We start from the raw sequence: 25,253 nt of genomic DNA on the forward strand, positions 1-25,253 counted from the left end.
TAGAACTTAACTATGCACAACATACTCTAATTACATCACATAGTATTCTACTTGCAGAATACATTATTTATTAAATTTTAAATCATAGCTGCTCTTGAACTGTTTTTTATACTGTTGCAATTTCATGATTTTTTTTACACTTCAAAATCATGAAACAAATGAAAACAATTGTTTTATGTTTTTTTCTCTTAATAGAACAACAGATGTGTATAATTCAATCTTTAAATTTTAAAAATGAACATGAAGCCTAATCATTACTTCAGTTAACTGTCTGTTTTGTTACTGAATTATACAAATTGGATGAAGACTTCCACCACTCATTGTCACCATCTGCAAGAAAAATTAAAAACCACATGTATGTGGTCTGTCTGAGCAATGAAAATTTTATCTTGAATAATTTACATTAAATATCATACTTATTGGAAGAGTGGTGAATACATTAGAGAAGAATGCCTACTGAAAAAATGTCATTTCTTACACTAGAGGAAATTTAGGATGTACTTCTAGTATTTTCTTATAAAATTAAGAACTTGAATTTTACATCCTACTATGAATTATTAGCTATGATTTTATGCTATACTAATTTTATAACATAAAGTAGTTTAATTAAATTTTGAATATAAGACACTAAAAACTTCATGATGTGCACAGTGAAAATATTTCACATATTTCTTCTTTTATTGCCTACTGATTTTTCACATTTTTTTTTCCTTTGTACCTTCCCTTGTGTGACACTTTTTTCTGCAGTTAATTAGAAAAATTAGAACAAAGAAAAAGGAACAAAATTTTAAGCCAGATAAATTTATATTTTTGGTTTTGTTGCTATTGCTTAAAATTAAAACTTTAAATGAGAGGAGGAACTAAAGGAAGTTTATCTATTTATACTTTTTCACATAATAATTTTAAACTGTATATTGGGGGGCCTGGCAAAGTAGGGGAGTTAAGGCACTCAATTCATAATTTGAGAGTCATGGATTCAAATCTCCATCACATCAAACATACTTGCCCTTTCAGCCGTGAGGGTGTTATAAAGTTACAGTCAATCCAACTATTTATTGGTAAAAGAGTAGCCCAAGAGTTGGCAGTGGGTGGTGATGACTAGCTACTTTCCCTCTAGTCTTACATTGCAAAATTAGACATGGTTAGCACAAATAGCCCTTGTGTAGCTTTGAGCAAAATTCCAAAACAAATAAAATGTATATTGGTAGTCAAATCCAATGCCACAAAAACCATATGTACTAAAAATAAACTTTATGGAAATGCTAAATTTAATATGAATTGATTAGTGTGACAAAAATTATAATTATTTATTAAATGCATGTTGGTTTTTCAAAGTATTAAAAGCTGCATGATATTAACTATTGTCAAATTCATTTTATTTTTGCATTACAAAGAATGTTATATACGTTTTTCAGCATTGACTACAGTAAATTTTAATTGATGCATTATATGCAAAAGAAAAAAGCTCTAAAGCACTACGTATAGTTTACACTAGTTGTTGTGTTTGGACACCTCATAATAATTTAAATTTCCTGAGTGTTACTACCAATGATATTAAATAAAGAACATGATGGGGCTTTCTAATATACAACCTGGTTATAAATTGATACACAATGAGCTGGGTTTATTCAAATATGTGGAAATTCAAAGGACAGATAACATTTTATAATGAGTCACAATAAAGAACAGCTAATCTGTGTCTTTCATGATTTCATGAAGAGTGCTGAATACTTGAAATATTAAAATCACATACATGTCAAAAATAAAGAATAATGGAAGGCAGAATTTACTTGATTAATTTCTAGCACATATATGTATGTATGAAAAAGTTCTCTTTTATGATTTCAGTGATGGAATATATTTAAATCGAAGCAAGTACTGTATGTTGTAACCAGATTTAAGCTAGATTGTTTATGCCTGACTTAAATATCCCGAGATTGAATTTTATAGAATTCTTAATTCAATAGAGAGAGTGAGAGAAAAGAACTCTCTTCTTTTGTATGATTATAGAAATATGGTCATCCTTTAAAAAACCATTTCATTTTTATTTTTAGTAATTTTATGGAATTTTGACAGCTACGATTGAAACTGAAGGTTTTCTTTTTAATTTCATCTCACTGTGAGTGCAAATAATGGGTGACTTGTTTTGTTGTTTTTTTTATATATATAAATTCTAGTTTTTTTAGATTTTTTCAGACTGATGATGTATCATTTGGCAGACATGCAGCTGTAAATATCTAACTAAATTCAAACCAGGATGGGATTTTTCTGTAGTGGAAGGAGTTGTATATTAATTACTCATAGTGAGGTTTAATTTTATATTATGTGATTACTAGTTTATCTAGTTTAAAAGTTATAATCTGTTTGAGATTTCATGAAAATATTTGCTGCCGATATTGTTATATGTTGTAATAAATCTGTTCTGATTTAGATTAGAAATATTGAAGAAGTACTTTTGAAGTACTCTATAAATAAATTAGTTAAGTTTCTTGAATGAATTTGGACATTTTAAGTATATTACTTTGTTTAAGTTTCAGGATTTTGGTATCTCAGTTTTGTTTCTCACAGTTGCATAATGTTCAAAAACACTTATTAAATATTGAAATGAAGCAATAGAATCTTTTGCTTAAATCTAACACAAAAGTCCATATAAGTTTTTAAAACTTCATTCAAAAGCATATTAACCCTGTCATTATTGGCAGGTGCACTGGAAAAAACTTGTATGGAAAGTGAAATACAGTTGAACAATATGTGATAACTCTGAGACTTTATAATGTATTTTTATGAAAATTAGAAGGATTTTCATAAAGATTATAAGTATCTTTAAACAAAAAATGAAACAATTTTAATTAACTATCGCTTCCAAAATTCATTACTCATTTACTGTAGTTATTTGCATTCAGATTCTGAATAGTTTAAATTTTTAATATAACTCAGTAAAATTTTATAACCTGCACACCAAAGTGTATCCACTATAAACATACATTATAATTCTTATTTAATTAACATGCATACATAATAAAGTTGTTTAATTAAATTTTTAACACAACTCAGTAAACTCTTGTGAACTGCACAGAAAAGTGTGTGAACTATGTCCAGTGGATCTACCTGTAATTAATCAGAGGGTTAAGAAAATTATAATACACTGTCCTGAAAAACAGTTAACTAGTTAAATTACAATAATGTAAAAATGTATTTGTGGAACAACCAGCTGATATGATTATTAATTATTTTTAAGTGATTCAACAAAGGTCATGAAGTTGCATCATGAATCTGCTGATCCTAAAGATCAGGTTAGAGTTATTTATTGAAACTGAAGGAAGATAAATCTTTTAGCTAAGAAATCATATTTGAAATATTTAACCATCAGGTACTCATCCTAGAATTTTGTTTATTCTACCTAAAAATCACAAAGAAGGATGTTTATTGAGGCTTGTAGTTTTGAAAATTGAAACTTGTAAATTTGCTTTGGATGCATTTTTTAGTTAATTCCATGGAAACATTTTCAACTGAGTAGTTTGGTAGCAATTTATTGTTCCAATTTTGATTCCTTGTTTGTATGTACAAATATTTCTTTATAAGAAAGTATATAGCTGAGTGCTATTTTGGTTTTTGATAATAACTCTTGAAGTTTCAACATTTCACAACTTATTTTTATACTGATAAATTTCATAGTTAATAGATTGCATTTTCTGTTTAATGTCAATCTTTATGATCAAAGTGGTGGAGTGGTTGGAGAATATTTCTTCATTGTCATGAAAAGGAGTGGTTGGAAAACTGTCAGTCGACTCTTAATTCATTAAACTACTGTATATACGTAGATAATGATTTCATGAACTTTAGTAAAAAATTTTTTTTTGAGTATTTAAACAGCAAACATAAAAATATAAAATTACTGTTGAGCACCAACAGTATCATAACCTCTCACTCTTAGATGCATTGATTCATAACTGTGATAGGAACTTCAGAGTTGAAGCATACCATAATAACTTTAATGGTTTGTATTTTAACTTTACAAGCTTTATAACAACTGTGTTTAAGTAAAGTTTTATTATTTTCATAATTTACTGTGTATCTATGAGTTTTTGGCTTATGCAATTTAATAACATCAAAGAAATGAAACAAATCTTATGCAAAATATGGTTTACCTTTACATGTTATTAATCAAATACTTTGCAACTATTTCAACAAGCAAAATGGTACTAAATCACATAAGCACAAAGTTTAAAAGTCATTACTTAACATTTTGTAAGGTGTGTTTTCAAATACAGAAGGAATGTATTTTTATACTTGATTGCCACTTACAGTATTTTTTGAGATCCAACAACTGTATTCCATCACTGAAATTGTTAAATGTCATTTATAAATTTGCAGTTTTTACTGTCAGTATAATTATATTGGTTCTATTGACTAGAAAGCTCTTTACTCATGTGAAGGAAGATGTAATTTTAAACAAGTTTAAGTGTACTGGAATATGTCCTTGGTGAGTGTGTTGTAGCTGTTCACTAAACTTACTTCAGGATCTTTCTAAGGGATAATTATGGACAGAGACTTTTTATAAAAGTTTGTGTTCTTATACGTAAAATAAAGGCAGAGATTAACTAAGCAAATTATGTCTTTAATGTACTATTGATTTTATGACCAAAGCTTTTGTGTTATATGCAGTTTAATGCATGTTCCCAAGTATTATCATAGTATATGAAATATGCTTCTCAGATGAAACTCAACCCCATTAGCCTTATAATTTCATGATTCAGAACTTAAAGAATGATGAAAGCAAAACTAATGTATAATGAATTTGTTAATGTATTTGTGAAAGTATTATCATATAACAATTATTAGTGCATGCAAGTTCTTGCAATAGCATGGTTAAGGTGTTCCATTTACTAGCTTTGCAGTTGTCTTTGAATTGAACATTTCTGCAGCAAATATTCTATGTAGTAGTTGGATATACTTGGTAGTTATCTGTCACATTGTTTTTTGTTTGTTGAAAATATGTAAATTAAGATGTTTAAGTTGAACATAATTGTTTTTGATGTTGAATAATTTGAAATCTTTATCGTTAACCATTTTGGTTAACAGTTTTTGTTTCCGACAGTTGTAAGCCTGTTATGTTATAATTATATTCTGGGTATTAGATTAGGGTTATTTTCATTGAGATGATTCTGAAATACCAGTACTCTTTTTTTCAGAATGTCTTTATTTATAAGTAATTGTGCTTTCATACATTTTAATCATAGAAGTCTTGCAAGAGTGTTGCGATCTCTCTCAACTTTGGTATCGAGAATTCTATCTGGAGATGACAATGGGAAAGAGAATTCAGGTAAGAAACTCAGTATTTAAACACAAATTCTACAAAGAAAACAACATTTATTTTAAAACACTTAAGTTTTTTCATGAAGGGTTTATATAATTCATGTTTTTTTTGTAACACTCATGTCAATTCCTAGTATTTATTATACTGTATTACTAATTAGGCAAGATTAAGGTAGCACTGACCATACAGTTGTTAAACTTCTTAAAACCTTCAAGTTGAGTACAAAAAAAAAAGTATGATGTTGCTGTCTCTGAAAGTACATTTCAGTCATATACATTATGTGCATAATTAATGCGGCGAGAAGAGAGAAATACATAATTTGCTTTAACACCATAACTTTACTTTGGTATGATAAAGATGCGAAAGTTGATAAACTTGCTCTTTTTGTACATTCTCATAGTGTGAATTAAAAATTTTGCAAATTTATCATGATGTTAACAAACTAAGCAACTAATTCTAATTAATACTTCATTAGTGGTAATGATATTCACAACTTGACTACTGTTAGAGATACGGGGATTTTAAAGATGTCAACCTATGGAAGGATGTATTTCTTGCTAATATTAGCTTTAATGATGAATGCTAGCAAATTGGTGACATTTCACAGTTAGTATGCTATTTGTTTTCTCCTTTTTAGAACTGTTTGCTGGATGTTATTTACATTCTTGGTGCACAAAACTATTGCTTTTCCTTATATTTTTGTCTTCATTTTTTCATATTCTTTAAAGTGCTGCATATTGCTTCTTTTTTAAGTACCTTATGGAATTCTTAAGTTGTGCAAAGGAGAGAATGGAAAATAAACAATAAGCAATTGGCACACATTTTCTAACAGAACATCTGTTGAAGACTTCATTTCTAAAAAGCATTTCACGACTATTTAAAAGCTTATCAGCACATTTACTGAATGCACTTGGCAAGAACAACATGTATCTGAAAGCTGTACCAGTTTGTTGTGTTTTAATCCAAGTTGAGTCTGGACATTGCCAAATCTTTGGTGATGTATTAGCAATGTAGAAAAGGTGTATACACTTCCCACTGTATTAAAGAAATTAGCAGTTTCTTTGACTGAATTATATGTGTGACAGAACACCAGGTTGAGTTAGTGGGGCTAATAATGTAGTGTAAATAGCTTCAGAGAAATACTTCTGAAACCATGTTTGAACACCACTACTTATTCCATCATATGTTTCGTGTTACATATTGAAGATTATCTAATTCATTGACTCTTAGGAACTGTTGTACTGATTCAGTGACTTAATTCTTATTAAAAAATCTTTTAATTTGCTGAACCTCTTAAAATGCACTTTCACTGAATTAGTTTCTGGTTAACATATTGTACACAAAGGGCTAACTGCTTCATATGTTTGTCCCTTGCTTTTTCTGCCATTATCACATACATTCTAGATTTCTTTTAAGTTACTAACTATGCTGTATGTCAGTTGTTCTGAACAGCACTGAATAACTTCAATATGGGATGAAGGGAAGTATACCTGGCATTGGTTGGTGTTTTGTAATTTTGAAAAAGTGGATCAAATTTCATAAATTCAAGCACTTAATAATTTTTTTTCAAATCATTGTGGCATCTAAATTGTAATCCTTGTTGTGCAGGGCATTATGTGACAACAACAGTGCCCTATAAATGCACGTGTCTTTTTCTGATATTTTCATTTGCTGCATGTGACTTGTTTGTTATATTACAGTAGACTTTCCTGTCTCTGAATTCTGCCTAAGCCAGCATGCTTACTTTAGAAATAACTGCCTTTTCATGCTCTCTAAAGAAATTTAATTCTCTCTTTCAGTTTTTGAAGCCAATTTTAATTAATACATAAGAAAGTTTGGCCAGAAGTATTTGCATGGAAAATAAAATGCAACATTTTATTGAATAGAATATTCCAACCACTCGGTCCTCTGCTGGGACAGTGGTAAGCCTTCAAATTCACAGAGCTAAAATCAGTGCTTAATTCCTCTTCGTGGATACAGCAGCTAGCCCAATGTGGCTTTGCTGTAAGACACACACACATGCATGCATATATACACACCTACATCTCTCACATCAGGGATAAAGAAAAGAGCATGTTTGCCGTGTAGTGGAAATAAACGATACCCTGATAAAGCTGCTCTGTGGTACTTGTTTTATGTTGCTGGGGTGCAAATGTATTGTTAAAAACTGTCTATCTATTTACTGTGGAGGAGCAAAATTACTTTATGATTGTTAAGCATGAATGAAATTAAATACTAAATTAATAAGACATTGAAGTGAACAAAGGTAAACATTCAAATTCAGGTTTTCATTGATTGGAAGTACTTCCTGATTTAGTACATAATACTATCTTCTAATTGAATCATTAAACAGTAAACACCATTGTATAAATTACCAATTAACTTATTTTGCCAACACTTACTTTATCAACACTAATCTTGTTATTAACCAGCCAAGAATTATCAATTAATAAGAAAGTTCATGAAAATACCTTCAAAACAGTCAGACAGTCTCATTAACTAACATTTGCTCACAGTTTGTAAATTCATATACAGTAATTCAATTATCCAAGACAAGTATTAAATTAAGAAAAAAATTGGTTACAAACTAATTATGAGAAATACCTCCCAAGTTACTCATAAAATACAGAATTAAACAGTAGCTCTTACATTAAGATGTTAAAACCATGGTGAAGAAATGTCCTTTTTACAGACACAAATTCAGCACTCCAATCCATGTCAGTATTCACATCACCACTTTGTCCACCTAGGTTTATGAATTAAACCAATTTTTGTACATTCATATACTTGGGATAAAAATAAAACACACAGGTATGTGTAGTTAATTATCAAACTTTTCACTTAATAAAATAAGAGATTTTCAATATGTTTCTGGGTGGTTCTGATAATAAATTAGTCTTTTACTGGACACATAAAGATGTAAAAGCCTGGCTTGACTAGTAATGATTCTCATTTTTGCATGAGACGGGTAAGGTTCTGGCTTTGGTGTATCTTGTACTGAAGGATTTCAGATTTCTTGCTTTTCTGTTAAATTTCAGATCTTGCTGGAATTTTCAGCATTTAAGTATGATATTGATCATGATTTTCAATTTGATTTTTCTGTATGCCAACTGGATATTTGGGACAAGGTCCCCATGTGCCAGTGCCTAGCAACACCTCTGAGTAAGCTACTTACTCTTGCTAGATTTATTTCAGTCTGTTTGCTCTGTAAGTTTGTATAAATTGTTCCCAGTCTGACCAAAAATCTTACAATTACGTATTTAAAACTATAACATCATGATTTCCATTATCTCGTGTGACTGAAACAGAACAACAGGTAGTTATAGCAAGAGGAACTTAATGACTTCCTTGAAAAACACGTTGAATGGAAATCTTGCACATACCTGAACAGATATGAAAAATTGTATGTTTGAACAGGGAGGGGGGTTGTAAACACGTGTTGTGGCAGCATATCATAAAGTAATCACTTTTGTTCAAGATTTGTGTTTGTATTTTGATAAAGCGTTATTCATTCTAAAAATGTTCATGCATGTCTGTATAATATGTTTGCTTCATCTATACATCTGTGAAGATATTGACAAAGAAGGCCCAACAATTATAATAGGTTTTATAAAATAAATATGATTGACACTTAAGTAATCAAGAAAAGTATATTACTAATACCATAAACATACATGATTTGTGTGATATCCCTGCTACTACAAGCAATATTGTTTTTCTAAAAAAAAAATTATTCTTAATTATTCTTTGTTTGATAAACCTCTTATGACACCCCTAGAAACATTCTGTAACACACAATTTGGAATCAACTGCATTAGGTAAGGAAAACAAAATATTCCAAATATTAGTAATTATACCTAAATTGTTTATTAGATGTATTTCTATATGTCATCTAATGCAAATGCATGATGCTTTTCTAAATTGCATATAAGGTAATATGCATTGTAAATACTTACAATCATAAAGAATTTATGCTTTTAAACCTATGAAGATAAACTTGTGTATGTTTATTAATTCATGCTTTTAGTTTTTATTTCAGAATAAAGACAAATTTTGTAGAATAATGTGTACACAATAAATGATATTCATTATAGAATGATTATACGTCCAGTTTCAGGCATATACATGGATTTAACATAAAGTGCTCTTAAATGGGCCCTTCCCATGAATTACAGAGATACATTCATCTCATTGAAGACATGCATCAAGATTTCAAAATGCATGTATCTACTATGTGTAACTCATGACATTAGTTATTCATATGATGTAAATTTCTAATGGGATTCAACAAATATAATTATCTTATTTTTTTATTTTTACAACTTAGAAAATAAATTTTTTTTTTTTTTAGTTTCCCATAGAAATGTCCCTTCCTTGGATCCTAACTGACCACATTTTGAAGACAAAGGATGCTTCTATGATGGAGTAAGTCCATTTTTGTTTCATAGCTAAATCTAGCACACAATATAATTGTCCTTTCACGTGTATGCAACTTTGTACATAAACTAAATTGTCTGTTATTGTAAAAACACAACTGAAATAACTTGTTAACATTCTTTCTGTTAAATGGTGTCTTTACAAAATATATCATCTCAAATGATACTTTTATTTAAAAAAAATTAATGAAAAAGTGGAATTATACTTTGTTAAATTATGTTCAGGTTAGTTGAATAGCTAAGTAATTTAAAAGTATAGCATTAAATAATAAAATATGAATATGTTTAAACATAAACATATTAAGTTAACAAAAAACAAATTAAAACAATCTTAATTATAAACTAAGAAAATATTAAGAATTATGTGTACTGCTCTTTTATTTAGGACAAAGTAAGAATATATCAAATAAAGAACAAAAGGAAACCATAAACAAGTTACTGAAAAAAACAATGAAGTGTATACATAACTAATGTAGAAGTGAATTAAGTGAAAGAATTTAATCCATGGTAGAGATAACCATCACTGAATTAATAAAACTTATTTCAGATTGTTTCTGTTCAACGTCATGTTTATTAATGTTCACCAAAGAAAAATGGAAAATTCTTTAATCATGCACATTAAATTGCAATGTTTACTAATGCTTTTTGATCAAAAAATAGGATGGTGTAATAGTTTTGATAAAGTTGCTTATATACTTCTTTTTTGTTTTCTTTCTGGTGTAAAGAAAGTCAGATGGTGCTTGTTTGCAATAACACAAATGGTATTTAGCCAAACCATACATGTGCATTAAGGATGCTAGATTATTGACTTACCTAATACAGTAGCCCTTCTTGGATACAGTTGATCTGTCTGCCACTATAAAATAGTCAGAGCTGACAGGAAGTGTTGTTATTCAAAAGATCAGTAACTAAATAATGAACTACTGAGTTCAAGCTATGCTAGTTGCTATCGCTGTACTGAGTAATCAGATGACATACCAAATTGGTATGATAATAGTTATGATGGAAAACAGTACAGTAAGGATGATTTAATTATTTTGTGTCTTATGTAAAATACTTTATTCCTTTAACACATTTAATTTATAATTCATCACATCTGAATTTCATAAAATGTAAATTTACAACATTTTTATTTCATATGTGTAAAATTTGACAAATTGACACCATATTTATTTCATAGAGAATGTGTCCACTTTTATGTACTCAAGATGTATCATTTTTATCCAACAAGCTGCAGGTTGACTGCTCATTGGGAGTAATACTTACATCATGCATCATTTTACATTTCATGAAAATTTTCGTTCTAATTGCTGATTGATTGGTGTCATGGTCTCATTTTCATGGCACAATACTTGTCCAAACATTAACATGTCAACTGGTGTAATCACGCACTGATTGATGTTGAAAATATTAATTTTTCTGATCACTCTGAATAAATTAAGTAGATATATTCATATTTTGAAAAATATTGCACAAAAGTTAGACATTTCCCAGCCTTTCATATTCATTTTTGTTGTGGGATATTACCCTGCTGCAGACATCAACAAACTGTAGGTGCATCCTTACATATTCAGGCCATATATGTACATGTAATATAAGATAAATTAACATTCAAGAAATGCAACACATTTATTCATTTTCATCAAAATAAAAAAAGTTATTGTAGAGAGGTCATTTTTTGACTTTCCAACCAAAAATTATAGTCATATGTCACATCTGTTAGAAAGTCATTTGTGGGAGGTCATATCAGTGTAAAATGTTTCTGTTCACAGAAAAACAGTTGTATCTAAAAGGAAGTCATTACTTGGAAGGGTTGTATTCACTAGGAGCTACTGTATGTAAATGTCATGCTTGTGCATTGGCTAACATCTTGTTGGAGTGTCAAGAAGTGACAGGCTAACAGAAAAAAACAATTACAAAATATATAGAAATTGAACTTTGAATTATACATGTTTAGAAACAACAAATCACTTCATCTTCATGCTTTTGGGTGTTAATTTAATGCAGTTGTTAAAAAATTATAAGCTAATGTTTGTTAGCAGTCAAAGTGGAATTATTTAAGAATGCTTGAACTACCAAAGGAAGATGGATAGTATGCTACTATGTTTTATACTAATGATAATTTAACATTGGTATTGCACAGATTCAATAATAATAATAATTTAAAGAAACATTTTCAAGGTCTGTTAGAAGGAATGAATCATGTGCAAGTCCCTAATCTTATATTGATATTTTACAATAATTTTGTTTTCCACTGTTTTCTTAAACATCCAAGAACAAATTCAGTACAATTTTTTATAAGATAACTGTTATCAGCAACTTACATTTCAAGAGTTTTGATTTATCTTTAGCCTTTATTGATCTTCTAATTTCTAGCCTATGTATTTTTTGTAAAACCTCTAATTATTATATGCACCTTACAATTTGATATTTGGTTTCTCAATTAGATTAACCCTACTGACATGAGTCTACTTATGGTCATGGGTCAAAAAACTTGTCATTGCATTTGTAAATTCTCATTCAAAACTTTATTAAACTACTATTTTATGAATATTCATAAACAGGTTTGATATGAAATTGTAGATTATAATTCAAATTTCAGTATCAATATATTAGTTTTTTTCCTTAATATAAAAGTAGCTATTAAAAAATCATAAATATAAATTTTTCACGTGTCAAGTGGTATGTTGAATTGATTTAAACTAGATGTTTATATCCTAATAGTCTCTAATAGAAAATCTATAGTTTTCTATAATAGATATTCAAGTTATTGATATTGACAATCTAGAATATAAAATAACATCCTATCTTTTTTTTTTTTTAGATATTAATACATTTATTGAATTAACCAAGATAACCCCACCTACCTCTTCCATTTTTTCAAAATATTTGCTTACATTCATGTACTTTACCTGATGATGTGTGTACAACCAGTCAAAAGCTCAGAATGTCTCCCTACGTTTTTCTCAGACTCTGTGAAGTATTTGTAAAGGAAACTCTTTTCTTTTCATGCTAGATTTCAAGTGATAACTATTGAAGACATTAGTGAGCTCAAAAAAATCATAATTTTTAAGAATCAAATACAACTTAGTTACAAGCTTGATAAATTATAGTGAAATTCTCTGATATTTATATAGTAATTTATGACTTTTTTATATCAACATCCCCTACATATAAATATGTATTATCCACACGCACACACTTGTATAACACCTAAAAGAAGTTTTCTTTAACCTCTTCCACATGCAAAATTTGATAAGGGATGAGGCGTAGCAACTTGCAAGAACAGCAAACAAGTACAAAGTTCATATCTTGAAGAGAATTATTTTCTATACATCTTTATTTGCTGTTATATTTTGTAAGAAATGTGATAACTTATTTTTAGATACCAATAACATATACACATATATATGATGTATTATAATTGAAATATTATAATATTTTATGAAGTACTAGACCATTAGAACAGTGGTTCCCAGTTTTTTTACCACTAAGGACCATCTTTGTTATTATTTTATTTTTCATGTTTTTGAAGAATTCTATCTGTCAGAAGGATTGTGACATATGTAGTAAAATGGTTTGCATACAGAGGACAGTAACAATGAGGAATAACTAATCTTGGGAGAAGAGAGAAGTACTGATTGGAAATATATTTTTCAGGATAGGAAAATTATACATATAACAGTTACTTTGAAATTTCATTGCCTTGGTCAGTCCAATACACCTACATCAACATCTTTGAACTCCTGCACCATAATCACTCACTAAAATACAAAATATTCTTTATGGTTCATGTTGTAGCAACTTTTATTATTGTTATTAATTCCAATTTTACAAATAGTCTAAATCTGAACAAATATAATAAAATTAACAACATTCTTGAGATCCTTGCATTTAATATCTCATAAACCAATAGAACTGAACTAAACCTATACATTTTGTTATAAAATTTTGTCAGAACATTTTATCCACCATAAATAACACTTTATATTTTTCCACTCTTTACTGGGTGTATTATACATTGTACATACATGACTTCAGTGTTTTCTTAAAAATCAAATTGAGAAATTTAGACTTTTTTCTTATTATTGTGTTTTACAATAATATTTCTTATCACTAGGTTTATGTACAGTGTCATACACTTCATACCATTTAATTGATGTTGTTTGTGTACTTGGGTCTGTGTACATTATCCATTAACATCATAAAGAAATATTTGCAACATTAGGCCTTTTGTTAATGTCATTTGTATGAAAATGTGACATTTTACAAAAGTTAAATTTTGTATGACAGTAAAACTTTACAAAACATTTGCAAATTCATAAAAATAAGCGTAAAAACACCATGTTTGGTTCTGCCTTTAAATGTTCCTAGTTATAATAAAAAAAAACAGTTTATCCATTGTGTCAATAGGACATCTTATAGAAAAGAATTGTTTTTCAAATACTTGGACTTCAATACATGTGAAATGATAAAGAACTGTTTAAAATTATTGAAGAAAAATGCAATATTGATTGCTGTACCACTTTTAAGCTATAAAATATTCAAAACTTGTAGTAAGATTTTATAATGTTACTTAGGTGTGTGCTATATCCTTTGGACCTGTATAATGACAGTGCTCATTATGCCCTCACAAAATTCAGAAAACAGTTTTTATATGATGAAGTTGAGGCTGAAGTCAACTTATGCTTTGATCAGTTTGTGTACAAGCTCAGTGAACAGATATCTGCTTACTACAAAAACTTAGCAGGAAGGTAAGCTCTATTTTTCTAGAATACAAGTCAGAGTTATTTAAACATTTATGTGAAGTTATAAAATGTTTGGTAAGTATGTGTAACCTTATTTAAATATGTAGTGAAGTTTTTGTTTTAATACCCAAGCACGATGCTAAAGATTGATCTAATAATAGATATGTGTGACCTGTGAAAAGTAAAGGAACAAAACTATATTAATTATGTATTTTTAGAAGTAAATATGAATATTTTCTGGATAGAAAAAATTATGCAGTACTGTGCAAAAGTGTTTAAGGCAAAATCAAAGTACAATGAAAGATAAAACACAAGCAGAACATCAAAATTTTATTAATATTATTCATATTTAGTATTTTGTGTGTTCTCTTTTTACTTTGGTAACTGCAAACAGTCTTTGAGGCATTATTGCAACATATTTAATGAAAATGTCATTTGGGATTTTACTCCAAATATCTCTAATGCACTCATAAAATTTTTGGAAGTAACTTTTGATTTGTCAAATCCCAGATCTGCTCAGTTGGGTTGAGATTGAGGCTCTGTTGGAATCATTGTCTTTAATTGATATGATAAATATTTACTTAATTAAATAATTTCTACATAAGTTGGATGAGTTTTTTGAGTCATTATCTTCTTGATAGAACAGTCCTTTACCAATAACACACAAAATGCTGATGGTACTTGCTTGGTCTTTTATTCTATCTGTTTTACAAATATCTTCTGTCAGCAGAAAAATGCTCCAAACCATCACACTGCTTTTTATTGATGTATCTTTTACCTTTCTTTTGCCAGATGTAAAGTCTATGTTTTGAATCAGATATTTCAAACTTAGACTTGTCTGTTCATAACACCTGTGTCTAATCATTAACAGTCCAATGTTTGTACTTTTTAGAAAATTTCAGTCTCTTGATAGTATTTGGAGATCAAAATTAAGGTTTAACTGCCACATGACCAGATATTCCATTTTCATTTATTATTCTTGATACCCTAGATCCTGACACTTTTCTGTCATTTGGTACATGGTTGTTTAGCTCATGCTGGAGACCTTCTCTGGGATCTGAATATCCACCCACGTGTTTGTCATGCATGATGACCCTTGGGGAGGAGTCTGGCATGGTTAAGAGGTCCGACCCAAACACACTGGTTTGGTCTTGAATTCCTGTAGATGGGTGGCTTTGGGATGCCCCTGTTCCTCACCACCACCAGGGTCAGTCACTTTGTTCTGTTGGGCTATGGTCAACTGAATACCAGTGTTTCATATTGCTGCAGAATCCTTGTTTAGGAGTGTAACACATCCCCTTTTAGGACTCTGTGGTGGGTAGGGTCAATGGGCATTAGATATTCCTCTTTTTATTATGGTTCCCTCATGTCCAAGTAACAATAAAATAAAAAAGATAAAAACTTATTGATAAATGACCACATCTTGAAGACCCTGAACAGCAGTGTCAAAGTAATTCTACATCTATACCTCTTTTTTTTGGATTCCATTCCTTGTCTGAAGAACATTTAGGGCATATGTCTTCCTTTTTTATTCAAAAAGAGTTAGATGGGTTTGCTGGCTCTCCACAGTCCCTCAAGAAGCTGTGTTATGGGGACATCTTGGTTGAAGCATCTACACCAAAACACACCAATGTCTTCCTGGGAATATACCCATTGATTTTATGCCCCATGCTACTTTAAATTCTGTATGAGAAGCTATTGTTCAAATGGATTTGAAGAACATCCTGAGTTGGAGATCCTTGCTGGTTTCTTCAGCCAAAGCATTTCTGCTGAGCACCATACTCTACTCTCAAGGACAGAATTATGCTGCCAACCAGTCTTAAATTTGACACTTACATCACCATCTTCACCTGCCTCTGCCAAGGCAGGTTATCTGAATTGTCAGGTACAGCCATACATTTCTGACCTTTTCCAATGTTAATGGTTTGGACATGAAAGGGCATCTTGGCATCATTCTTTGATGTGTGTTCATTATGGTGGCAGAGGCCACAAAGCTTGTGAGTGTGAACTGTAACCTCACTATGTTAACTGTAGTGTTTACCACTCCTTTTATTTTAGTTATTGCACTAAGTGGGTGGAGGAGAAAGAGGTACAGTGATTGAAAACCATTAACAACATTTCTTACCCTGAGGCTTGGAAAATATTATCCTTTACTCCATATTGGACATGTGCTGCTGCACTATGTGCCTCTGCTTCAGAAGAAGTGCAGACAGATCTTTCTGTGCAACCATCAGAGTCATTCTCCAAAGATGTGAAGAGTATTTGCCCTCTGTGGATAAGCTAGTTAACAAGAGAATGTCTGCTCCTGTTTCTGTCCCCACAATCCCTTTCATTGACTGTCCAGGTCCACTTCCTTTGGCCTCAGTTTCTGGCATCTGCTAGGGTCTGTCTTCTTTGGTCCAAAGAGGTAGAATGATTATTAGTTCATGACCCTCACTCTCTGGAATCTATATGTACGGACAGAGACCTGCCCACTCAACCAAGGGCAGTATGCATGGAGGTCAAGATACCTCCTAATAAAGAAAAACAGTGTGGTTGTAAAATAAAGGCTCTCCTCCATCTGAGTAAAAGTGGAACTGTCAAGGTTTCCATTCTAATCTAGATGACATTAAGCATTAATTGATTCTTATCATCCTGCATGTCTTTCCATATGGGAAAATTTCTGAAACCTGCTGATACAGTCACCTTTAGGCAGTTTTTGTAACATTAGAATGACTGTTTTTGTGATGGACAAGTGCATGCATAGGTGGTCCTACCGGTAAACCAGCTCATGTCTACCATGTCTTTACCTCTTGATATACTCTTAGAGGCTGTCATTATCTGTTTCCTTGGATTGTACCATCACTGTTTGTTTTTTTCCACCTGTCTCCTGAAGAAACATATGATTAATCAGACCTTGATTCTCTCATTCAACAGTTGCTATCTCCCTTTTTAATCCTGGAAGACTACTGAACATAGTTCCCTCTGGGATGGTGCTGATATTGATGGGAGGGGTCATTCCATTGAGCATGTGCTCTCATATCACAACATTTCTCTCTTCAATACTGGATCTTGCACTTATTTCCATGTATCTAGTCTGTTTTCACTTCTCTTTTGCTTTTCTTGGAGTGTTGACAGTGATCCATGAGGCAGTTATCATTTTCCTTTCATTTTGAGGGAGATTGGCTGTGTTGCTACCACCTGAACCATGTATTTCAGTGGAAGTTGAACCAGGCCAACTGGCCATCTTCACTGCTCTCTCATAATTTCATCCTGCCATTGTCTTAGGTTTCAGTTTTCCCATCTTCATTTTACATTTTCTTGTCTTTTTCATTTATTCTGGGTAGTTCACTGTTATTTGATCCACACTGCTATTTTTTGTTGTTCCTTCTCTCATCTCTTTCTTGACTTGTTTCTTGTCAGTGTCAGTCTGTAATAGTTATGGATGTAATAGCTAAAAACACGATTGAATAGGTTTCTCATCCTTCTTCAAGGATTTTATTCCCATCTTTTAGTGGTTCCTAATGAATGTCTATGTGTGTCAAGATTTGGATATTTCATGTTTCTGTTGATTTTTCAACCTCTATAGATTAATGCTGGGGACCTTTCTCATCCTGTAGTAGTCTTTTGCCTCAAGTCTTGTAACTTCCAAGGTGAACATTTTGGATGCTTATTTTCTCTTTGACTCCACACCAACAAGCCTTATTCAGTCATCTGAGAGGTGGCATATTTGGTCAACTTGGCAAAGTTGCATCTTGTGCTCTTTCAGGATCTCATTCATGTGGATGTTTTTCAACTTGCATTCTCAAAGGACCTATGCACCACAGTCCTCTCTTTTTTCCACTGTATGGAAAGTTCTCACATTCTTGTGAGGTTTTAAGCTTCTGTAGATTTTTTTATCCTCTTTGGTTGGACTCTTTTGCAACATTTACAATAGACTCTGCTCAGTTACTGGTACCTCACTTGGGTTCTCTTATCCTCCATCAGTGATGTTCCAAACTCTATTCATGTGTAGCTTCCCTTCTTTTGTGTTCCTTTCATACTTCTTACCTTCTTGTCTATTAATGACAGTGGTGCATATTCAGTAGTTGGTTTTTACTGTGGGCTTTCTCCTGTTCCTGGTCTTCTGTCCCCAGTTTTTGCAAATTGCTTTACATGATTTTTCAACTATTTCTGACTACAAGGTGACACTGTCAAAGACTTTCAGAGTTTTCCATTTTTGTCAAGTTTTCTACTCAACTGCCTTTCTTATTCTCATTTATTCTTTTTTATCCTCTTCATCCTCCTCAAGTTCAGCTGTACTTTATGGTTAGGACCTGCATATTGTTCTCCAAGCCCTTACCCTTACTCCCTTTTAGTCTTTTTATTCACTGTACAATCTGTTGCTTAAAACCTGTTTTTTACTACTTTTTACCTGTGGTTGTTGGAGATCGGTTTATATTCCGTTGTTGTTTTCCATGTTCCTATCTGTCAATCTTGCACCCATAGTGGTACAGCTGTATGTCTGCAGACATACTATGCTAGAAATAAAGTTTCAGTAACTGTTGCTTTGTGCTTAACTTAAATAAACTATTTTCATAATAATGTTTTTCTCCCAAAAACCTTTTTTTGGCTTATGACTGATCCTATGTTGAGAGAGTTAACACAAATGGTCATTCAATAAATGATGATGTAGGAAGTACCTCTTTGTTAGAAATCTTTGTCTGTGTCATAAGTTGAATAGTACATTATTAAAATGCATTTTCTTTTTATTCTCTGGAATAATAATATAATCATGTTATGATATTTTGTCTTGATAGTATCCTTCTTGACAAAAGATTCAGAGCTGAATGTGCAAGTTATGGAACAACATTCAGTTATCCAGCAGCTAACCGTTACGAGACTTTACTGAAACAAAGACACGTGCAGTTGCTAGGTCGCTCCATTGACCTAAACAGGTTAATTGCACAGAGAATCAATGCTACTCTACAGAAATCTCTAGAACTGGCTATCAGTAGATTTGAGGCTGGAGACATCACTGGCATTGTGGTAAGTTAATAACATTCTTAATTTTATGTTGTTGATCAGAATGCCAGTTGTTTTGTAACACAAGGCTGTTAAACACATACTTTAAACTGTGAGTATAAGAATGGAAATTAATCCAACTGTTTAATAGTTCAAATGGCCATACTTGATCTTTAGGTGCATCTAATCTAGTTATTCAAGTTGAAAAATCAAAACACCAATTGATTTCTTATGTTGTGATTTGAATTTATTTGTCTAAATAGCAATTATTTCTTTAAATATTATAATCCAAGGTACAAGAAAACAATTATAACATATCTGAAATTAATACCATACAAAAGTTGGTTGATTTTTATCTATACAAGACACTGCAAATTTTCTTAAATTTATATACTAAAGTACTGTAGAATGAAAATAAACATGAGTTTTTCAGCTGATTTATAATTGTTGTATTTCAGTAATACATTATTTATTCAAGAAATTTGATATATTTTTGAGGAATTCTACCATCCCTGATTTTCCAAATTTCTTTTTTCCTCTGACTTTAATTTGTAATTCAAACATTATGCACCTTTTCTTTCATCATTACTTTAAAATTGACATTGAATCTCGGACAGTAATTCCCATACGTACAACTATATTTTGTTTGTAGATTGTTTATGACTGCTTTCTACCAGTTGCTCCTTAGTTTTTTTAATAGGTATTTGACTAATTAATGGCTGAATAGTAATCAGAAAGATATCTGTTTTACTATTTGTATTAGTAGGCTTGGCAGCTTGACATAAAATTTAAGAGAAGGAAATGTTTATATGGTATGAAGCAGAGGTTTAAGTCAAGAAATTAATAATTTGGAGGAAAAAAAAATGTTGTCAAAGAATTTACAGGTACTGTGGAAAAATATGAAATTCTGTAGGTAATGAAAATTTCATTTTTTTAATCTGTGAGTCTTCAAGGTAAGTCCTGTTTTTGCTGTTTATTAATTTTATTTATAATATTTTTTGCATAAATTATATTTCATACTAAAATGTGATGAATTAACTTGTAACTTTTTTCTTACCTGCTATGTACTTTATATTTTTATCCCTAATTTTTTGTACAAATTTTTAATTTCTAAATAATTTGACAAAAAGAAGAAAACAGACTAAAACAAATTTTAAAATATCTAGTATATGACATAAATTTGATCATGGTGTGTGTTATGTAAGAATGTTTTTTGTTGTTGTTTTTTTTTTTTGCTGTATCAGCTGATTAAAAAACAAATTTTGTGTAAAAATAAAATTATTTTGGTAATTTTTGAAATAATTTTGTTTTTACACTACTGACAAGACAAAAATTCTTCTCTCATCTGTTATTACAATACAATTAGTGATAAATTCATTTACGATGTCGTGTGGATTACCTTAGTTGTATCCAGAACTTTAGATAATTATATTTTTCTTGTTAAAACTCCACAAGCTTGTTCAGTTACCTTAAAACCCAATTGGCAAGATGAATTTCTTCTAAAAATGCAAGCTGTGAAAGTCAAAATCAACTATAACTGCTTGTTCAGTTACCTTAAAACCCAATTGGCAAGATGAATTTCTTCTACCTCTGTTATTACAATGCAAGCTGTGAAAGTCATTTCAAAATCATCACTATAACTGATGGTTATTGCAGTTGTATCTAAAGTTTTCAGTAATTGTTTTGTTTTCATCAAAGTCTACAAATATTTTCATTTAGTTTAGAACATCATTTGAAAAGCCAAATTATTCTTCTTTGTCTGTATTATTGCAATACAAGCTGTGAAACTCTCATTTTATAAACTGCCCATTATGGTTTAACTGACAATCCTGAAGTCTAATTTCATTTCTACAAACTTCTTAACTCTTTCAGCACAGGCTTGGTCATTGAGACTGAACTTGTAACCATTTTGTTCTTGTTATAGTTTTATTGCTATAATGTTTAAATTAACAAAGTGAATGTTCATGAAATTTGGCAGGTTATCAATAAACATTGCAATGGATTCATACACAAAATATCAGCAAAAATATAAAATATAAAAATACAAAATATAAAATGTTGCTGTTATATTTAAAAATGACCAAAATAACTACTAGGGGGACATTGTGGGCTTTCAATTGGGTATTTACATGTCATATAAACAAGTAAGTGTATATAAAGGACCATTTTTAATAATAGAATCCATTGGAAACTGCATCTCTTAATTTCCAAAGTATACCTTTTGCATGGGAAGAAAGTGAGGAAGTTGCAAATGAGCCCTGTATTGTAGGAATAGATGGAATAAGAATGTGGCCTCCCATGCACTTGCACACAAAATGTCAGCACTAATATGTGTAGCATTATTGGAGTGCATTAATACTGCATCTTGTTGGCTTACCTAAGCTACCATCATAATTAGGTATTATTGGACCTATTTCTGTGGAGGAGGACGAATAATCTTATCATTGATAATGATATGTTACATTCACATCTCAACTTAATTGAAGAGACAATTGAACTGAAATGCTAACATCTGCATGCTTACATAAAATGCTTGCATTTATTTCACTGAACAGTCACAGGCTGCAGAACTAGGGTACAGTATCATATTATTTACTAACCACAACTCTACTAAACAAACCTGCTGCAGGACACAACATTATAGAGTGAGTGTACCTCATCTCAACTGAAAGACTCGGGCACAAGGAGGAGGGCATAAGTGACATGTAATATAATTATATAATGGGTGACTCATAACACATTCACAGTTTCATAACCAACCCACTGTATTAGTATTCAACTATATATTGCTCAGACATAGTGCCTAACAGTATCTACGTACTGGTAAGTGGCAAGGGTCTCCAATGGTCTACTCAACAAAAAAAGGGGGTACATAATTTAAAGTGTGGAGATCAGAAGAATACATTCAGACCCTTGTTAGTGTTCTTATTGGAGACAATGCAATGGGTAACAGCATAACTCTAAGCATGAGACAGGGAAGTAGGCAGAACACCTGCAGGTACTGATTATTTCTATAACAGTTTATGGAATAGGCACAGTTTAAGGTGTTTTTCTATATCTGACTTGTCTGATTTAAAGTTACCCCAAGTGATCTTGCAGAAGGCTCTGTCTCAGCAGACCACATAGTTGATTAAGTAAAGAATCAGCATGAATTTTAAGTTGCTAGGGTTAGGATTATGAAAGGAGGAAGAGTCACATAACACAAGGAAAGGAAAAAATGTAACATATCTATGATATTAAGTTTTATCAATGTAAGTTTGATAGTTCTCTTCAACAGCAAAACAAAGAAGAGGAAACAAGAAATCAGATTTGCCTTTCTGAAAAGGAGGAGAAGGAATGTATAATTTAACCCACTACAAGATGCACAGTGGGTATCATGCCATTGTTAGTCAGTGTTCCTCCAGAAGCAGTAGTTTATACCTGTGTGAGTGATGAACTATCTCACACAGGTTGTAGTAATTGTAACATTAATGTGAGTTAATGGTGCAGAAAGAAAGAGGAAATTAATTTCCTTAAACTATGCAAAGCTCATAACACTGAAGTAGTAAAAACAGTTGATGTATTCACTGTCAATGTGCAGGAATTTTGCTGCATAGTAACATCATTTTATGGTAGTGCAATTCATGGGACACATTTTTAAGAAGATAGCTTAACTGTGTGAAGAGATTTGATAGTCCCAAAATACTTTTGAATAAACAATGTGCATTATAACATATATTTAAATTATATGTGAATGCTTGATTTATATGTACTTTCTGTAAAATAAAAGGGTTTTCGATCAAATATAAAGATTATGGCAATATCACTAGTAAATTATGCAAATTAGTATTGTCATTTGTTGTCATACAACAAAAGAAGTAGGAAAAATCAAAGAAGAGTGGGAAGAATTATACTGAAAAGTTTTACAATAAGGAAATAATACCAGACAGACTTGACATTGAAAAGGAAAGTGTGGATAAAGAAGACAAAGGCCCTTTTATCCTTAATATCATAAGAATTAAAGGCATGAAGGATGGGAAGACCAAAAAAATTGATGGAAATTTTTCTGAAATAAAATTATTAGGAGAAGAAATGAATGATTTCACCACACACTCTACCAAGATATGAGAGAAGTTAATGGTGAACAGCTTTTTTAAATTAGCAGTGATATTAATCCCAAAGAAATCAAGTACAATTGATCCCTCAGATTTTAAAACAATTAGCCTGGTACCATGGATAGCCAAGATCATGCCAGAAGTTATTCACTTAAGTATGAAAATAGATCAAGATTTCTACATCAGTCTGGAAGATGATGAATTTATAACATCATTCCATATGACATATAATTTAAATTTTGATTTCATTAAAAAAACTCAGTTGTTATTACTACAACATTAATTGATTTCTGCACCTCATTATGTCACCTTTATTGGGGTATATAAACATACTATGCAATTTTTTTCTTTTGTTAATGTAACATTATTCTGTATGTGTCAGTTGGCCAAACACTTAAGACCAATGAACATAAAAAAAAATATGCATTTTGTGTTGTTAGACTCAACCACTTACTTGAGTAGAGCTTTGAAAGATGAAAATAAAAAAAGGGAAAATAAAAATAAAAAACATTTTAGTATTTAATAGGGAAAATGTGAACACCATGAAATGAGCCTAAATACTAGCTGGTCAATAGATTAAGACCATACCAAAAGGAAATCCTAAACAGGGTAGGAAATGCCCTTCAAGAGGTCTCAGTAGTGAGTTGCACGGCCATCAATGTGAATAACTTCAAACATCCACTTTGGCATGATCGATATAAGTGTTTCCAAAAGGCTGGCTGGAATGTTATTCTAAGTGGTGAAGATTGCTCCATGAAGAAGATTGTGCACTGTTTAAAATTGACATCCTATTTCTATAGACTTCCCTTGCCATCCATCCCCAAACATTTTCAATGGGGTTCAGTTCGGGCAAACACGCTGGATGGTCCAAAAGGATCATGTTATTCATCATGAAAACATCCTTTGTTCTGCAGGCATTGTGGATTGCAGTGTTGTCCTGTTAAAAGATCCAGTCATTTCCAAACAGCAGCTGGCTGTTTGATGCCCCTGTATAACCTGAAGCTCCATCATCCAGTGGAAGGAGAAAGCACCCCAGATCATGATGGAACCTCCTACACTGTGTCGTGTAGAAAATGTCTCTGGTAGGGTATCCTTATCGTGCCAGTAGCGTGGGAAGCCATCTGGACCATCTAGGTTAAATTATTTCTCATCAGAGAACAAAACCTTCCCATGATTGGTGATTCTCAGCAAAGTTTAACTGAGCTGTTTCGTGGTATGGAAGGAGGCATGGCCTTTGAAGACATTTACGGTTTTTAAAGCCTTTCTTTGGTAGATGCCGTCTTATTATTATTCTTGAGCTGCAATCTGTGTTTGTAAGGGCCTTAATCTGGTTCGACGATCGGCTGGTGTCTTGCCGGACAACCCATCGAATCCTTCTGCTTAACGCAGGCGAAATTTTCTTGGGCCGATTACTTGAAATTCTCGTTCCGTGTCCCTCAGGGTCTTTTAAGAAATTTGCACCAGCAGTTTTACTATGCCCAATCTCATCAGCAATGGCACGTTGAGAGAAACCTTGCTCATGCAGCTCGACAATTCTCCCATGTTCAAACTCTGTCAACTTTTTAGCCTTTGCCATGTTTTTACCAAATGTAACACAGGAGATGTCAGTGGGAGATGTTGACAATGCTAATGCTTGAACACAAATGTCTAAATTTCATTACGTGTTTACCGATTA

The 25,253-nt window shown here is 31.4% G+C and overlaps 1 protein-coding gene across 2 annotated transcripts in view; it reads left to right on the plus strand.

Moving 5' to 3' along the window:
- Cyfip (Cytoplasmic FMR1-interacting protein Sra-1) overlaps positions 1 to 25,253 on the plus strand; it is a 203,359-nt gene that overhangs the window by 94,042 nt on the left and 84,064 nt on the right. For both annotated transcript variants that reach the window (XM_076454172.1, XM_076454181.1), the window contains exons 15-18: positions 5,241 to 5,323; positions 9,669 to 9,742; positions 14,334 to 14,507; positions 19,280 to 19,508. In XM_076454172.1, the coding sequence (XP_076310287.1) occupies positions 5,241 to 5,323; positions 9,669 to 9,742; positions 14,334 to 14,507; positions 19,280 to 19,508 (560 nt within the window). The remainder of the gene's footprint in view (positions 1 to 5,240; positions 5,324 to 9,668; positions 9,743 to 14,333; positions 14,508 to 19,279; positions 19,509 to 25,253) is intronic.

The sequence above is a fragment of the Tachypleus tridentatus genome, chromosome 1 (genome assembly GCF_004210375.1).
Source record: "Tachypleus tridentatus isolate NWPU-2018 chromosome 1, ASM421037v1, whole genome shotgun sequence".
Classification (NCBI taxonomy): Eukaryota; Metazoa; Arthropoda; class Merostomata; order Xiphosura; family Limulidae; genus Tachypleus; species Tachypleus tridentatus.